The 14948-nt window shown below is 38.3% G+C and overlaps 2 protein-coding genes across 2 annotated transcripts; one reads left to right on the forward strand and one right to left on the reverse strand.

The window, feature by feature from the left end:
• Positions 1–269: 269 nt before the first annotated feature.
• Positions 270–7810, reverse strand: naaladl1 (N-acetylated alpha-linked acidic dipeptidase like 1). Its single transcript, XM_007557876.2, has 19 exons — positions 7396–7810; positions 6980–7152; positions 6737–6858; positions 5481–5600; positions 5143–5335; positions 4922–5015; positions 4731–4835; positions 4174–4259; positions 3979–4098; positions 3807–3892; positions 3491–3554; positions 3272–3339; positions 3064–3155; positions 2758–2851; positions 1847–1928; positions 1507–1680; positions 1221–1308; positions 1032–1124; positions 270–780 (listed from the first exon to the last, which is right to left on the reverse strand). Exons 1-19 carry the CDS (start codon positions 7587–7589, stop codon positions 603–605), a joined length of 2226 nt encoding a protein of 741 aa, XP_007557938.1. The 5' UTR covers positions 7590–7810; the 3' UTR covers positions 270–602.
• A 1114-nt stretch (positions 7811–8924) lies between these two features.
• LOC103142023 (zinc finger protein 2 homolog) lies at positions 8925–13606 on the forward strand. The gene is made up of 3 exons (XM_007557879.2): positions 8925–9169; positions 10220–11020; positions 11723–13606. The coding sequence occupies exons 1-3, from the start codon at positions 8998–9000 to the stop codon at positions 12562–12564; spliced, it is 1815 nt and encodes a 604-aa protein (XP_007557941.1). The 5' UTR covers positions 8925–8997; the 3' UTR covers positions 12565–13606.
• The last annotated feature ends 1342 nt before the right edge of the window (positions 13607–14948 follow it).

Consider the following 14948-nt stretch of genomic DNA (forward strand, 5'->3'; position numbering starts at 1 on the left):
AGCAAATCCCATTTATACAAATATTTAGAGAGATGCATTCTTTCCATGAATGCACTGTTCCAGCGCTATTTATACCTATATTCCATTATCATTCACTGCAAACGTCAGCCATTCATAGTAAGTCTGATTTCAGAATCCAACATGGCCTCTTGGTAGCTCTCAGCCAGAACATTGGTGCCTTTTCATTAATAAAACATTAAGAATAACAACTATCGACGCAAGCTGATTAAAAAAGCAGAAGAAAACTTCACCTCAAATACAACAAATGCTGGAAGTTTAACTGAATCTTTATTAAAAACGAAGAAATTCTTTCATTTGTCTTATGTTTCACTTCACTTCAATCATTTGATGAATTTCAGGGAGGCTGACAGCCTTCCTTTGTCTAAAACACAACATGCTGACAGAGGATACTCTTGAAATACACACCATTGAAAAACAAAGCACTTAAAAGGGAAAAACGACATGTTCATTTGCACAACTTTGAATAGTTACATCACATGTGTCTCTATATGTCTTCTACACTGATTTTAAAATTTCTGCAGGTGGTATCATTCATAAATAGACAGCCACGGAGCATTGCAGTTTACGCAAGGAGTTTCTGCCTATATGACTTCATTCAGCATGTCGGCAGCCCCTTCGATGGCTTGGGCCACTACTGACACGTGGTAGTGCACTTTTCCCCAGTCGCTGTCCAAATGTGATGAATTAGCCTGAGCAAAGGCATCTGCTATCCCTGGGAAGGTCGGCTTGCCAGAACTGCTTGAAGCCCAAATCACATGCCTGTGGAATATTGAAACAAGGAGTGCAAAATCCCAAAGAAGTAGAACGTTAATGAAACCTCGCATCTCCTGAAAACAATGTTTGATGAAAAATGAGAAGTAAAAAAGATATCAGAACCACCCTTCTGAACCACCTTTGCTACCGATCATTATGCAGCATTTATGAAATACACTTGCTAGAGAAACGGTTAATGTTTAATTTGCATCACCCAAATTGCAAGGCACCCTGCTAATGGAACATTTTTGCCTTACCTGAATCCATATTCATGTGGAAAGGCCAGAGGATTCAAGAAGGCTCGGTCCATCAACATGAGCTGATCATTGATCTTTCTGACCTTTAGTGGGCTGAAAAAAAAGAAGAAGACAGAGACGGAGAGGGATGCAGACCAAAAATGGTTTTGGCATCATACTAAGTGCATCTGCATGCGAGCATGCCCCTACGTTTCATTTGCCAGGTCTGAACTCTGGATGACTTTGTCCAGCTGTTCTGCTGCTTTGCGGAAGTTGGCCACAGCTTGAATGAGAGGTTCTGAAATGAAGCACAAATCACTTCAGCACTTTCTGGCTTTATTATGAACTGAATCCCAAATTTAGGATGTGATCCATATTTCCTACACAGCACAAAATGAATGATATGTTATTGACGCCATTGTGGAAATTTGACAGATGAGGAGAAAACTAAAGATTCCTGCAGGTTATTTCCCTCTTTTCTGTTTTACTTACTAACCCATTGAGATATCTTTAGCTTCAAGGTCTTTTTGGTACAAGGTCACTGCTGTATCCAGGTAAGCCTCCAGACTCTCAGCGTAGTCCTTGCAGTTAAAAGGCAACAACAGACTGTCAGCCAATCGGATGAGGATGTTTCCTGCAGTCCTGCCAACAGCCTGGTGAGCGACAAATCCTACAAGAGGAGCAGGTTTGGGATTTGAACAAAAGAGGAGACGTAATAGCTTTTCTCATTTATTGAACCTGACAGTAGAATTAATGGAACGATCATCTTCACCGTCATGAAAAACAGTATAAAGGCAATAATTCTGCATTACAGTGAAAGACATTGCAACACTCACCAGGATCAATGAACCTCGATGCATAGTCGAAAGTGTCGTATGCTGTGTGGTAGGCAGGGTAAATCCGAGCGTTTGTTTTACTCTGTACAAGGAAGAACAAGAGCTGAAATATGCAGGTGACAGACAAGAATGAGGCTGCAGTATTTTGTAAATATTACATTTTACTGGAATCAAAAACTCATCCCTGCCATTTACCATTTTAGATTTATTATTGCTGCTACTATGTTTTCTCTTTGTGTTCTTACTTTCCAAATGGTGTTGCTTGTTCAGGGATTTGGTTTCATGAACAATTATCCTAATCACTAGTACATGTAGGTCTATAGGCGTTTTAAGTTTACAAACATATCTCTACTGATAGGAATTTCATAGAGAGTCTGTGTTGGGAGATTAAAATTAGGGTGATGGCAAAGAGGCCTTTCAACCCCAAAGACCTGGAGGTTTTCACCAGAGGTAGATCATCCAAACACCAGAGGAAATGTGCACGAAGTCAGCAATTATAAGAGAATTTGATTGCTGTGGTTCCAATTGAGATTTTTCCATTGATTATTGTGACGAGTCTAAGCAGTTTTCAACATGCCATTGTTTGCATAACGTAATTAAAAGCAGTAAAATATTTATTTACTCTTTTCAAATTGTTTTGTCTTGCGACAGGCAAATTTCCATTTTCCAAATCAGAAAGCAATCAGTTGCACATATGTTACTTATGATACTTTTTTCATTATGTGTTGTTTTCACATTTTTGTTTTAAATTGTTAATTTATTGACATTTGGATTCTTCTTGCTGTTTTGTTCTAACATTTATCCATCTGTCTGCTGCCCCTCTGCATCCAGCAGAGGCATTTCTCACCGAAAAACTCAACAAAATCCTCATTCCCCTTGAAATAATATATAAAGAAAATGTTTTTTCTTACCCTGTCATATGTGTAAGACATATCTATGGAAGTAATTCCTAGGTAATGGACAAAGGCAGCATAATCACTCCCTGCTCCATTCAAATATCCCACCCTGTGGAAAGAAGAAGCACAAATCAGCTGTCACTTAATACATCTATGACTAAGTGTTATTGGAATTTTTGGAAAATAACTTCTGACTTTGCCTCTTCCACTTGCAGCCAGATTTTTGTGAGACCCACTGTGTTTTCACCCCACTGGAACTTATGGAGGGTTTAGAAAACAAGTGGATACATTTACATGTTTAAATATAATTCAGGTCTGTACCTTGGAATGAGTCCGTGGGTCGGGCTGGTTCTGTTAGTGTAACGGATCCAGTTGTCGTACACAGATGTGGACGCAAGTCCCGGAGCATCGACCTGAAGGGAAGATATACTTCAAAATCAAACATTCCTAAGTATGAGTGCAAATTAGTTTTATCCAAATCTGAGTACTTTTAATAAACACTTGAAAAGAGATGATTTGAAAAGCTGACCTGTTGTGCAGCTTTGAAGATGACACTTTGCATTGATGGCATTGCTGAAGCTCTTAGTGTGGCATTTGCTGCAGAAACAAATGTGCAGGATTGAACAAGACTGGTATTTCACTGTATGTGAGTGTAATTATAAAAGACTATATGCAAGCAATTATGCCACTAATTTTGTTCTGTTATTATATTTTCAAACTGTTTAATGTAAAAAGTACAACTTCTTACCAAAAACAGAAATGTCCACATTTATGTAACCAACAGTACGCTCACTGAGTTTGGTGAAGTATTCCTGCACAAAAAAACAAACAAACAAACAAACAAACAAAAAAACATAAGATTTCTCTTTATCTCATTGTACATAAATGCAATTAGTAACGCAAAATTATATTCCTTACTTTAAAATATACCACAAGACAAAAAGTAATTACTTATTTGTCTCATTCAAGTACTTTTTGTTACTCCATTGAGAAAGTGGAGACCATATCTATTTGTGAATGAATTCATTTTTTCTTGCTGTACTCATTTTTGGGTCGGACTTTACCTCTGTGTACTCAGCAGACCCAATAAGACCGAACTCTTCAGCTCCCCAGCTGCCAAAGATAATGGACCTCCTTGGTCTCCATTTTCCTGTCACAAAGAGGCTCCGAAATTATAGTTGTCAATCAAAACCGGTAGACGGCCATTTCTCTTCTCTGCTACATTATTCTTCTCACCCTGTTTGACCATTCTGCCCAGCACTCTGGTAATTTCCAGCATGACCGCCGTTCCACTGCTTGGGTCGATGGCGCCATGTACCCAGCTGTCCCTGTGATTCCCATAGATCACATATCTGTCTGTGGACATACGTGCAAAAACGGTTACAAAGAAAATACGCATGAAAACATCAGACAGAGGTCTGCCGGTCTCACCTGGCTCAACACTTCCTCTGATAACTCCCATCACATTGGCGGAGTTTACAATCGCTCCATTATTATGGATGTCCAGTTTTACCTCACTGTAAAATAGATACAGACTGATGTTAACAGTCGACTCAAAGCTCAAATCATTAACGGGTTTCTTGAGTGTAAATTAAGGTTTCACAGCGCTTTAAGCTTGATTGGTAGATTGGGATAATTTTTTTTCATTTAATTTAAGTGTATGTGCTGCTCATATTCAGTCAAATCAACCAAGAGACACTTTGGCTGCAAGTGGAGCCAGTGATAAACTCTTCTTTCCACTCCAATCATTTCCCAATAGCTTTATCTTTGTTTTTCTGCTTCATACTGTGGTTGCAATCTCCTTTATCTTAATGCAGTTGCTTACAGGAGTAAGTAAGCATCACATTATTAAACCGCAATCATACCCATTATTATGTGTTATGCACAAGATAAATTCATTTATAATTTATTTGATCAAAAATAATTAGATTTTTTTGTTTCTGTAGTGAGCTGCTAATCATTTCAGTATCTTGTGAAATGCTGACAACCTGTCGTTGAAGGGAGATGCAGCTTTAAACCCTGGACCACCTAAGTTGTAGACACATTTGAATCCTCCCTGCCAGTCCTTTGGAGCTGGCTCTCCTGCCAATGCACTGAAACATCCAAAATAAAAATAAATAATGATGTTATTATGAGTCTGTTTGAGCCCTAACTATTCCACAAGCGAATTTCCACAGACCAAATGAGTGTGCTTGCATCCTCAAATCCAATTGGTTGTGTTGGAATGGGAGGGATCCCAGTAATGTCTTCAGTTGGGATTCTGTAGGTGTTCTCTGGAGATTAAAAAAAAGAAATCATTATTGAGAGTGCATATGAGAGCTACATATTTTTATGTTGCGGCAGAGTTTGTTTGACGTTATGACAAAACCAAATCTTCCTTTTAAAGAAGCCACTTATTACCTTTGGCAGCCAAATACGGTGTGAGCAAATCTCCAAAGTCTCTACTATAGGCGCCTCTTTCCACACCAGTGGGTGGCAGGTACCAGGAGTGTGGGTAAGTCTCATTGATGTCCGACATGAGGCCATCATTCATGTCCAGAGGGTCCGTGTACACCAGCAACCCAACAACACCGTAGGCTGCTGCATTGATAGCCTGCATCAAAAACACCACAACATCTGGTGAGCAGCTGAATTTTGTTCAAATTATCTGCATGCTTAAATTCAGAGAAGTCACTGTTTGAAAAAAAATAAAAATAAAAAATAAAAATAAATGAATTCTACTAACAAGTAAAACTGACCTTTTGTCCTCTCCCCTCTCCACCATATCTGGTGATTGCGATGGTTCCTCTTAGGTCAATGGTCTTGTTCAGATGTTCAAAATCACTAGGTTTTCCCTGATTGGCGAAAACCAGTTTCCCCTAAAGCCATAAAAAAATAAATCAGCCAAATAGTTTTGCAGGACTGCTGTAACAACTGTGAGTCATTACAGGTAATCTCTTGACGGTCCAATCTCCCTATCTTTATAATGAATTGCAACTATAGATTTAAAAGATCTTTTTGGCCTTGAAGATGCTTATCTGCTGCAAAATGTACGTCTGTGGTCCCAATAAAACAACAACTGTAACACAATATGACCAGCAAACTGTAAATAATTAAGCAACATCTGCCGTTTTGTTTCTCCTCTTTGCTCTCCTCACATTGTGCTCAGGTTGCTGTTGTGGTTGATTTTATCCATCTTGGTACATAACCAACTACAGTATGTACATTTGCAGATTCTTCTCTGGGAATATGGAAATTATGCATCTTATAATTAAACAACCACATCAGTAAATGTGCTTTAGAGAATCTTCTGCCTAAATCGTCCAAAACATAGAAAGCATTAAAAAAAAGCACACACAAAAAAAAAAAAAAACAACCATTACTAAACTGAGGGGAAAAGGGCTTTCGAGAATTAATCTTATTTCATAATTATTATTAAAAGGACAATCTAAATAACCAGCAGTTGTCAGTGATCTTATGATTCAGTGACAGATGCCGTTTTTATCCACAGTCCTTATCTAGTTTATGATAAGAGCAATGATAAAAGAAGTTAAAGGATGAACTTGAAACCTTATATAAATTAACAAAAAGAAATCAGTTGTTGAGTAATTTAAAAAAAAATCCTTCTTGTATTTTTTTCAACATTTAGCTGATAATTGCAGTGTAAAGATATGCTCTGCTCTGATACTATTCTTAAAAAGATATACTGATATGAAGTCAGAAAATGTTAGACGTCTTCATGTTTTTGACAGGTCAGATTTTAATCCGTTTCCAGCCAAAGTTATAAACATCATGTGAGTTTTACTAGTTTGCTAAGTTACTTTTACAGTGATTATCTCACTGTAAATGTGAGTATGTGGTGTCTTGTCTGGTCATTATAGCACTGTTTACTTGGAATTGTTTCTTTTCTACTTGCAGGGATACTTCTTAATTCGATTTGTAATGAAAATAATAAATAAATGCTTTTAATTTACAGTAAATATTACAGATTGCATTAATCCTCAGGTCTTTTTACCTTTGCTTCTCCTGCAGGAGAGTATGCAGCAAACGGCTGAACCACCTGAGGATCATTCTGATCAGCAGTGTAGTTCACTTCCCTTTCTCTCACAGTAAACAGCACAGCATCTGAGGAGCTTACTGAAATAAGCACATTACAATCATCCTAAACTCATTGCAAAGTAACAAATAAAAACTAAATCACAAGCCAGACAAGAGAAATGTTCACAGAGGATGGACACTGTGTCACTCTTTGACTCACCAACAGTGACTTTGTTGGGGTTTTTAGGGTCGGGAAATGAAAGGTAGACCTTATATTCCTGTCTCCAGGCTTCATCCAGACCAGTTTCTGGATCTTGCCATCTTTTTAGCACATACTTCACCGTCTCCTCGTCGCCAGGTGATGTGGCCATATGAGGCACTTTTGTCAATTCCCTGCACAGAAACATGTGGATAAGGAAAGTCTGATTTGATCAAATTTGTCTTAAAAAGTCAGGCACATGAGATAATATCTTGACTGACCCCCCAAACGTGTCAAACTGTTTTTTTCTTTCCAATTTGGACTGCAGTGCTTCTTTCAGCTTTAATGTTTACTGTTTGCAGTGCAATGCCTTTTGTCATGGCATATAAAATAAATGACACCAAAAAGTAATTCAAAGAATTAAAGGATCATATTACCTAAGGTTCTCCTGAAGTTGAAGTGTCTCCACCTCAGACAAGAACTGCTTGATGAGGGCCTCGTCCACATCCTTCGCCACATCATTCACCCAGGATGGTGCAGAGTTCTTTTGGATACCAAAGTGACCGATTAGGATACCAATAGTCAATGCGACAGCCCCACACAGAGTCCCAATCAGTGCCTCCTTTAACATCTTCCACAGTTTAAGTCCTCTTTGGATCTACTAGACAAGTTTCCAAAGTGATGGTTTTTTGGCTCTGAGCGCAGCTGATAAATCCAGTTTTATTACCCCTTATATCTCAGTACAACAAGCGTGTTGCTGCTAGTGTCACCTTTCATAAGGCGCAGTCATTGTAAAGTTTACTCATTAATGTTTGCCGATTGGATGGACTTTATCCCTTCTAGTGAACATCCCTTTCATCCGTGTTCCAATTGATCTGTTTTGTGTGTAATCATTTGATTCCTATTATATTTGGTTTATTCCTATTACATCAGTTTCCTGCAGAAAACATTCAAAAAAGGAAAAGATCAGAAATAAATGTTGCTAAAATTCCCCCAAAATTAAAGAATGAAATGAGTTTCTTCTTTTTAACAAGAGTAAATATTTGATTGGATAAGCTGATAAAACTGCTAAATACACCAGTGAAACAGCTGTGGATTTATGATGAAACTTGCTTATTTTCAACCAATAAAATGAAAAACATAAAAAAAAAAAATTTACCTTGAGTCAAATAGATAAACCCAATAAATGGTACGACTGATGTGCTTTTGATCTTTGTCTGGGTTCAGTCAGTTCATTCTGATAACCCGGCAAGAGAAACAATGAGAAAAGAAAAATAAAGAAATAACAGTTCAATGTTTTTCAAGTTTTTTGTTTGTTCAAAATTCTTCTGAACTTCATTTATCTTTTGTTTACGTAACAAGAGTTATATTTATTGCTATTTACTCCTAATAAACATTATAGGGGAAAATTAGCCCAATCCAAAAACAGCTGGCCTTAAAATTTGAGCAAAGTTTTCTGCAAGACAGATGGACATCAATGTACAAGAAGAGCTCCACATCCAAAAACCACTGCCAGCACCAAAACTTAATAATAATAATAATAATAAAAACACAGTTTACCTTGTAACACCAAAGAGAATCTTTCTGGTAAACCCCTGGAATTCAATTCACATCTATTGAATTGATATCTATTGATAAATATATCAATAGATATTTATCTTCCATAGAAAGATTTTTCCATGCATCTAATAAGTGCCTAGACTTCATGTTTAAGAGACAGATTACCCTCCTGAAGTGAGCAGTAGCTTTACAATGCACAACTTTTAGCATAACTTAGACTTTGGAATTACTCATGAATTCAGTCACTTCGAGATAAATGCTGGCAGGAAAAAAAGCAAAAAAAATAACTTGATGTTTTCGAGAAAAATCACTGAAAAAAATAGTTGGTAAAGCGTGGTGAAGAGAATCCGATAAACATGCGGAACTGTACTGCTGCCAAAGCCGGACCGTTAAAGTGTGACACACGACGGAAGTAAACAAAAAAAGCATTCTCGTTAACGAATCGCATGGAAATATGGTGCATCTTTAATTAAACAACAATGTCTTCAGTTGAGTGTTTGAGGCAGTTCGTTAACGAGCGATTGACGGCCGCGGCTCAGGAGATCTTCTGCGTGTTTGAAAAAACTATCTCCGAATACGAAGAAGAGATCAGCCGCCAGCGCAGGCTGCTCACCATCGCCTGGAAACCTGAAGTTAAGTTGCACAAAACAGGTTTGTATTGAAATGCAATAGAGCATTGTTGCAGCAAATGAAAGATTGTAACCTATAAATTACGATTAATTTGCAGAAATGTCGGGGTTCATGTCGGTATGTGGTACCTTAAAAACTCCTTTACCATTTAGTCTTCAGCTATAGTCCTTATGTAGAATTAGGGAATGTGTAGTCTATTAACACGTTAGAAATCTTTGTAAAACAACGATTGGTCAACAAGCCTTGAGGAAGCAACAAGGCTGGTGGCAGAAAACTAATTTTATGCATTTCACTACATGTTGCTGGCAGCATCATGCTGTGGGGTTGCTTTTCTTTAGCAACAAGTTATTAAAAACTGGAACGAAAGTGGGGGAACCATTCTTTGAAGAAGAAATGTGGTCAGGGAAAAATGTCCTAAATGATGATGTTTGACAAAGATTGGTGGAATCAAATTTCAAATTTGGAGAAAAATGAATGCACTGAATAAAAATGAATAGAATAGAAATAAATCTTGTGATATATCAGAAGCTTAGAGATATTCAGCAAATACATGCAAAGCTAACGACTCTACTGAAATATATTAGTGTGTGACAGTTTGTGGTGATTTTTATTTATTTATTTATACATAAGGTCAGATAAAATTTAAAAACTGATGAGCTGTCAGTCCAATCCAACTGAGCTATTTTTTAAAAGAAGAATCAGCAGAAATGTAATTTCCAGACTTCTAGCTAAAAGACGGCTCAACAAAGTATTGATTCAGGGAGAATTAACAAGAATTAATACCTCCCAGACTAAAACAAACAAAAAAGTTAACTGAAGTCACAAAGCAATAGGCTGCACTAGGTTTTTATTTAGGGTTATGAGCATAAAAATGTATTCTGATTTCTATTTTTCAACTTTTTGATAGCTCTGTGTCTTTTTTTATTATTTAAAATATGCGTTACTTTTTGTAATTTTTTGAAAGATTAATAGATCATTAAATTAGTGTTTTGGGGCTAATCATATCCTTGTTTGTTTTTTGTTTTGTTTTGTTTTTCCCCATCACCTGTTTTGTATTCGTTTTCTATCCAGAGCTCCCACAAGATTTCATTAACGTGGAGGACATTCCAACGGAGCTGCAGCTCAAGACAAGACAGGACAGGAAGTCTATTTTGAAAAAAGAAGGCAGAGAGCAGATTCCAGAGAGCCATGAAGAAATCCTCACCAGTCCCGAGGAAGGAGAAGTTGAGCTGAAAGAGGAAGTTGAAACTCTTTTTCCAAGTATTACCTGTGATGAAGGTGACAATGTTGTCTTGTCAAATCCTGTGGATGAGGAGTCCACAGACACAGTATGTGTTCAAGGAGCAACAGAACGTAATACTGATGATCAGCTTGGCTCTAGATATTCTCAAAATGTGAGCAAAGGCCAGGATGAAGGAAATCATAGCGGTTCTGTAATAACCAGACGCATGGAGACAAGACTGCAGAGGAGACATCACAGAATCGGTGAACACATTCCCATCACGTTCAAGACTCCTATTTACACTCACAAGGGGAAAATATGCGAGTTTGTGTGCGAGTACTGTGGCAAAGTGTTTCCGTATAGATCCAAGCTGATGCGGCACCAGATCATCCACACGGGCGTGAAGCCGTACTGTTGCCACACCTGTGGCAAACGATTCAACCAGACGTCGATCCTGAAGGTCCACCAGCGGATCCACACGGGCGAGAGGCCGTTCTCCTGCGACGTCTGCGGGAAGCGCTTCAACCAGAAGTCCATCCTGAACGTTCATAAGAAAATCCACTCAGTCGAGAGGCCGTATTGCTGCGATTTCTGTGGCCGAAGGTTCAAGCAGAAATCAAAACTGGAATCTCATATCATATGGCACTCGGGTAAGATTCCTTGTCCTAAAGTTTAAATGGAGATTGTAAAGTCACGTGGGATTCTTGTTTTAAATTTTCCATATTTCATGGGTCACCCTGCTGTCTGGATCATATCCAAGATTTTTGTCTTATAAAATGTTTCCTCAGAAACATGAACTTGAGCAGCTTGGATCGACTGCTCCTTTCTTTTTTTTTGCAAATCATTCATAAAATTTTTGTCTCTGTCAGTGGACTGTAATAGATTGATTCACATTGATTTTGCTTATAGCTAATTGATAAATTGTGATCTGATGCAACATCTTTGGCTTCAATTTGAACCATTTTAAGAGTTAAGCTCAAGGATTCAGAAATGAACATCAATCAAAGAAACTTCATTTGGAGAGCACTTTTTGTACAAATGCGTGTAGCAAAGTTATCTGTACGGACTAAAAGCAAACATGCATAAAATCATGGCAATTATCAGGGAATTATAAGAAATAAAATGACTATTATAGAGGATAATGAGCTGAAGAACTAAGATATAAGAGAGTGAAATCCTAAAACATTCAACAGAGTGCAAAGAAATACATGAGTGAATGAAAATATGCTTGGTACATTTAAAATAATGGTACAGATATAGTTTAGTCAAATCTATAAAGTTTGTTTCCATTTTTAAATACAAATTATATTTTAATTACCTTCATTTTTTTTTTTTTTTGCCTTTTCTTTCAGACATACCACAGCCGCTTTTCTTTAAGGAGGAAAACTTTCTCTCTGACCAGCAGCTCTTTGACCATGACCGTCACTCTGCGTTGGAGTTGGGGTTTCCAAAAGTCAAAGAGGAACAGGAAGACTTCTGCTTGGCCCAGAAGGAGCAGCTTGTGTTGAAGCAGGAGACGGACACGTTCATGATCACCGTTCCTCATGATGAAGGTCACGATCACCTTCATGTGGCCCAAACTCTCAACAGGAACTCGGCAGAGGCAGAGTCGGTCGAGATCATATCGGATGACAGTGGTGCGAAACAACCGGAGAAGACGCATCCCAGAATCTGTAACGTCTACAATCCTATCCTGTTCAAAACTTCATGCAACTCTTTTGTCGATAGGAAGTGTGAGTATAAATGCAATACGTGTGGGAAAGTGTTTCAGTTTAAGTCCAGACTGATAAGACACTTCCGCATCCACACGGGCGTGAGGCCGTTCTGCTGTCACATCTGCGGCAAGAGGTTCAACCAGAAATCCATCCTGCAGGTCCACCAGCGGATCCACACGGGCGAGAGGCCTTTTTCCTGCGACATCTGCGGGAAACGCTTCAACCAGAAATCCATACTGAACGTTCACAAGAGGATCCACACGGGCGAGAGGCCGTATTCCTGCCAAGTGTGCGGCAAGAGGTTCAACCAGAAGTCCATACTGGACGGCCACGTCAGGACGCACACGGGCGAGAGGCCGTATTCCTGCAAGACATGCGGCAAAAGCTTCAAAAGTCAGTCCAGCCTGCTGGTTCACATGAAGATGCACACGGACAAGAAGACCTACTCCTGTGAAATGTGGGAGAGAGTTCAGCCTTAAACACACACACACACACACACACACACAGGTCAGCACATATAGCTTTAGCAAACCTGGTGGGAGCATTTTGATATCAAGTAAATAAGTAAAAAAAAATATATATATATAAATAGATAACTTTGCATGTAGTAGAAATCCTCCATGTTGGTAGTAGAGCAGACGTTCGTTGTGAGCATGCATGTTCAGGGCCTTTGCTGATTTCTCTCTGATTTTTTTTGTTTATATTTTTGCTTGATAATCTGCGTAGGCCTGAATCTTAAATTCTTAAATATTGCAAAAAGTATGATGTTACCACATTAGCATTGCTTGCAGTTTTCAATCTGCTGCAAAGAAAGAATTGCTGCTTCTGCGAAGTAGATACATAATTGCTACCCTGATGATATAAAATACTGCTTCTTAGTTCCAACTAACCTAAACGTTGTACGCTTTAGACAGAAATAGACTGAGATGTGGTTGCCATGGTTACTATTATGATAGGTAAGTGAGCTTATTGTCTTGCTACTTGTGTGTGCATTTTGTTGTGTGTAAGCTATATTTATACGGTATACCTATTTGCATATTATTCTTGTATGAAATAAGTATATTAAGGGAGGAGGTGGTACAACGTAACAGTGGTGTTATGTCTGATTTGGGGCTGGTGTCTAATCTTAAACTGGTTCTTCATGTCTTTGACCTTTTAGCGCCTTTTTGGAACTAATTGAACAGCAGTGAAACATTCTTATCTCTCGTTTTGGGTAAGGAGATCAACTCAAACAGACTGTTTGAAATGCCCAAAAGAATCATAGATCATGGGGCTGCACAGTGGCACAGTTGGTAGAGCTGTTGCCTTGCAGCAAGAAGGTTCTGGGTTCGATTCCCAGCTCTGGTCTTTCTGCGAGGAGCTTTGCATGCGTGGGTTTTCTCCGGGTACTCCGGTTTCCTCCCACAGTCCAAAAACATGACTGTTAAGTTAATCGGTCTAAATTGTCCCGTGTGCATGGTTGTGTGTCCTGTGTGTCCCTGTGTTGCCCTGCGACAGACTGGTGACCTGTCCAGGGTGACCCCACCTCTCGCCCAGAACGTTAGCTGGAGATGGGCACCAGCAACCCTCCCGACCCCACCAAGGGACAAAGGTGCAAAGAAAATGGATGGATGGATCATAGATCATATATAGAGCTTGAACATAAATGTTAAAACTTTAGCAGTAAAGTTTAACAAATTCCATGTAGTTCTTTTAAGTTACTCAGACAAAAACTGCATTTTCTTAATATTACACCTAAACACATTGTTGGTGTCTGCCTGGGGCCCAAGTGAAAGAGGTGGTCACAGTAACTTAACAATTGGGCCACATATTATTTAGTTAAAACATAATTATTTCTGAATGTCATATTTTTCCCTCTCCACTTTGTAAATGTACTCCAGGTAACGATTAGACTTTCCTAAAATTGTCTTTGACATTTTTCCATTGCAGCAAAAGATAAGTATTTTCTTTATTTTCTTTTCTTTCTTTTTTTTCTAGACTTTTTTCACATCTCTGCCAGAAGTGGAATTAATTGCCGTTTAGGGTAATCAGCTGTGATTTGTAACTAACTATGTATGTAGTAGAATGCATAAAAAGTTTTTGAAAAACAGAAATAACACCACTGAAACTTTTATTTTTGAGAGCCAGATAGCGCTGCCACTTTGCCCTCACACTGCATCAAAAAAAAGATTGGGGAAACTGCTAAAAGCACAGGTGTGGGGCTGCAGAGTAGGGCGAATGTGTGAAATAGAATTTGGGATTAGTTTTATTCTACTTCATTTTACTTTCATTGTCACCAGTCGAAGTGTAAAAACAGGCTTTTCTGCAGATCCGTCTTCAAATGGAGATGTATTCCGTGACAATAAGATAAAAAAATGTATCCAACGCTTTCCACATTTGATTTTTTTTTCCAATAGGAATGAACTCGGACCAAGTGCTTGTCTAACAAAAGAGTAGGTTTAGTGTAAATATCTTTCAAGATTTCCCTGCTTGTATGAGTGGATGTTTTCCTTGATCTATAATTCATTTAGTGTTTTTTTTCAGCATCTTCTTTCAAATCCTTTTTTTATTTAGAAGGCACAAAATACACAAACTGACATTATGTCTCGTTTGTGATAAGATTTTGTTGTCAAAACATGCATGAAATCATGGCAATATGATGTTTTTGAGGACCTTTTTTATTGTTTTATAAGCAGGACACTTTTGTTTGTGACATTCTAATCATGAGGGAAAGTGGAATTACTAATGTGGCGTTCCTGAGTTAATGCAGCTTACATGAATAGTACGTCATGCAGCTTTGGATGTGTCTTATAAAGGTGTATGGACTTTGTGTCACACAGAGTTCAAGACTGATGTGTCAAACAGCCGTGTGTTGAACTAATGA

The sequence above is a fragment of the Poecilia formosa genome, unplaced genomic scaffold (genome assembly GCF_000485575.1).
Source record: "Poecilia formosa unplaced genomic scaffold, Poecilia_formosa-5.1.2 Scaffold92, whole genome shotgun sequence".
NCBI classification, from domain to species: domain Eukaryota; kingdom Metazoa; phylum Chordata; class Actinopteri; order Cyprinodontiformes; family Poeciliidae; genus Poecilia; species Poecilia formosa.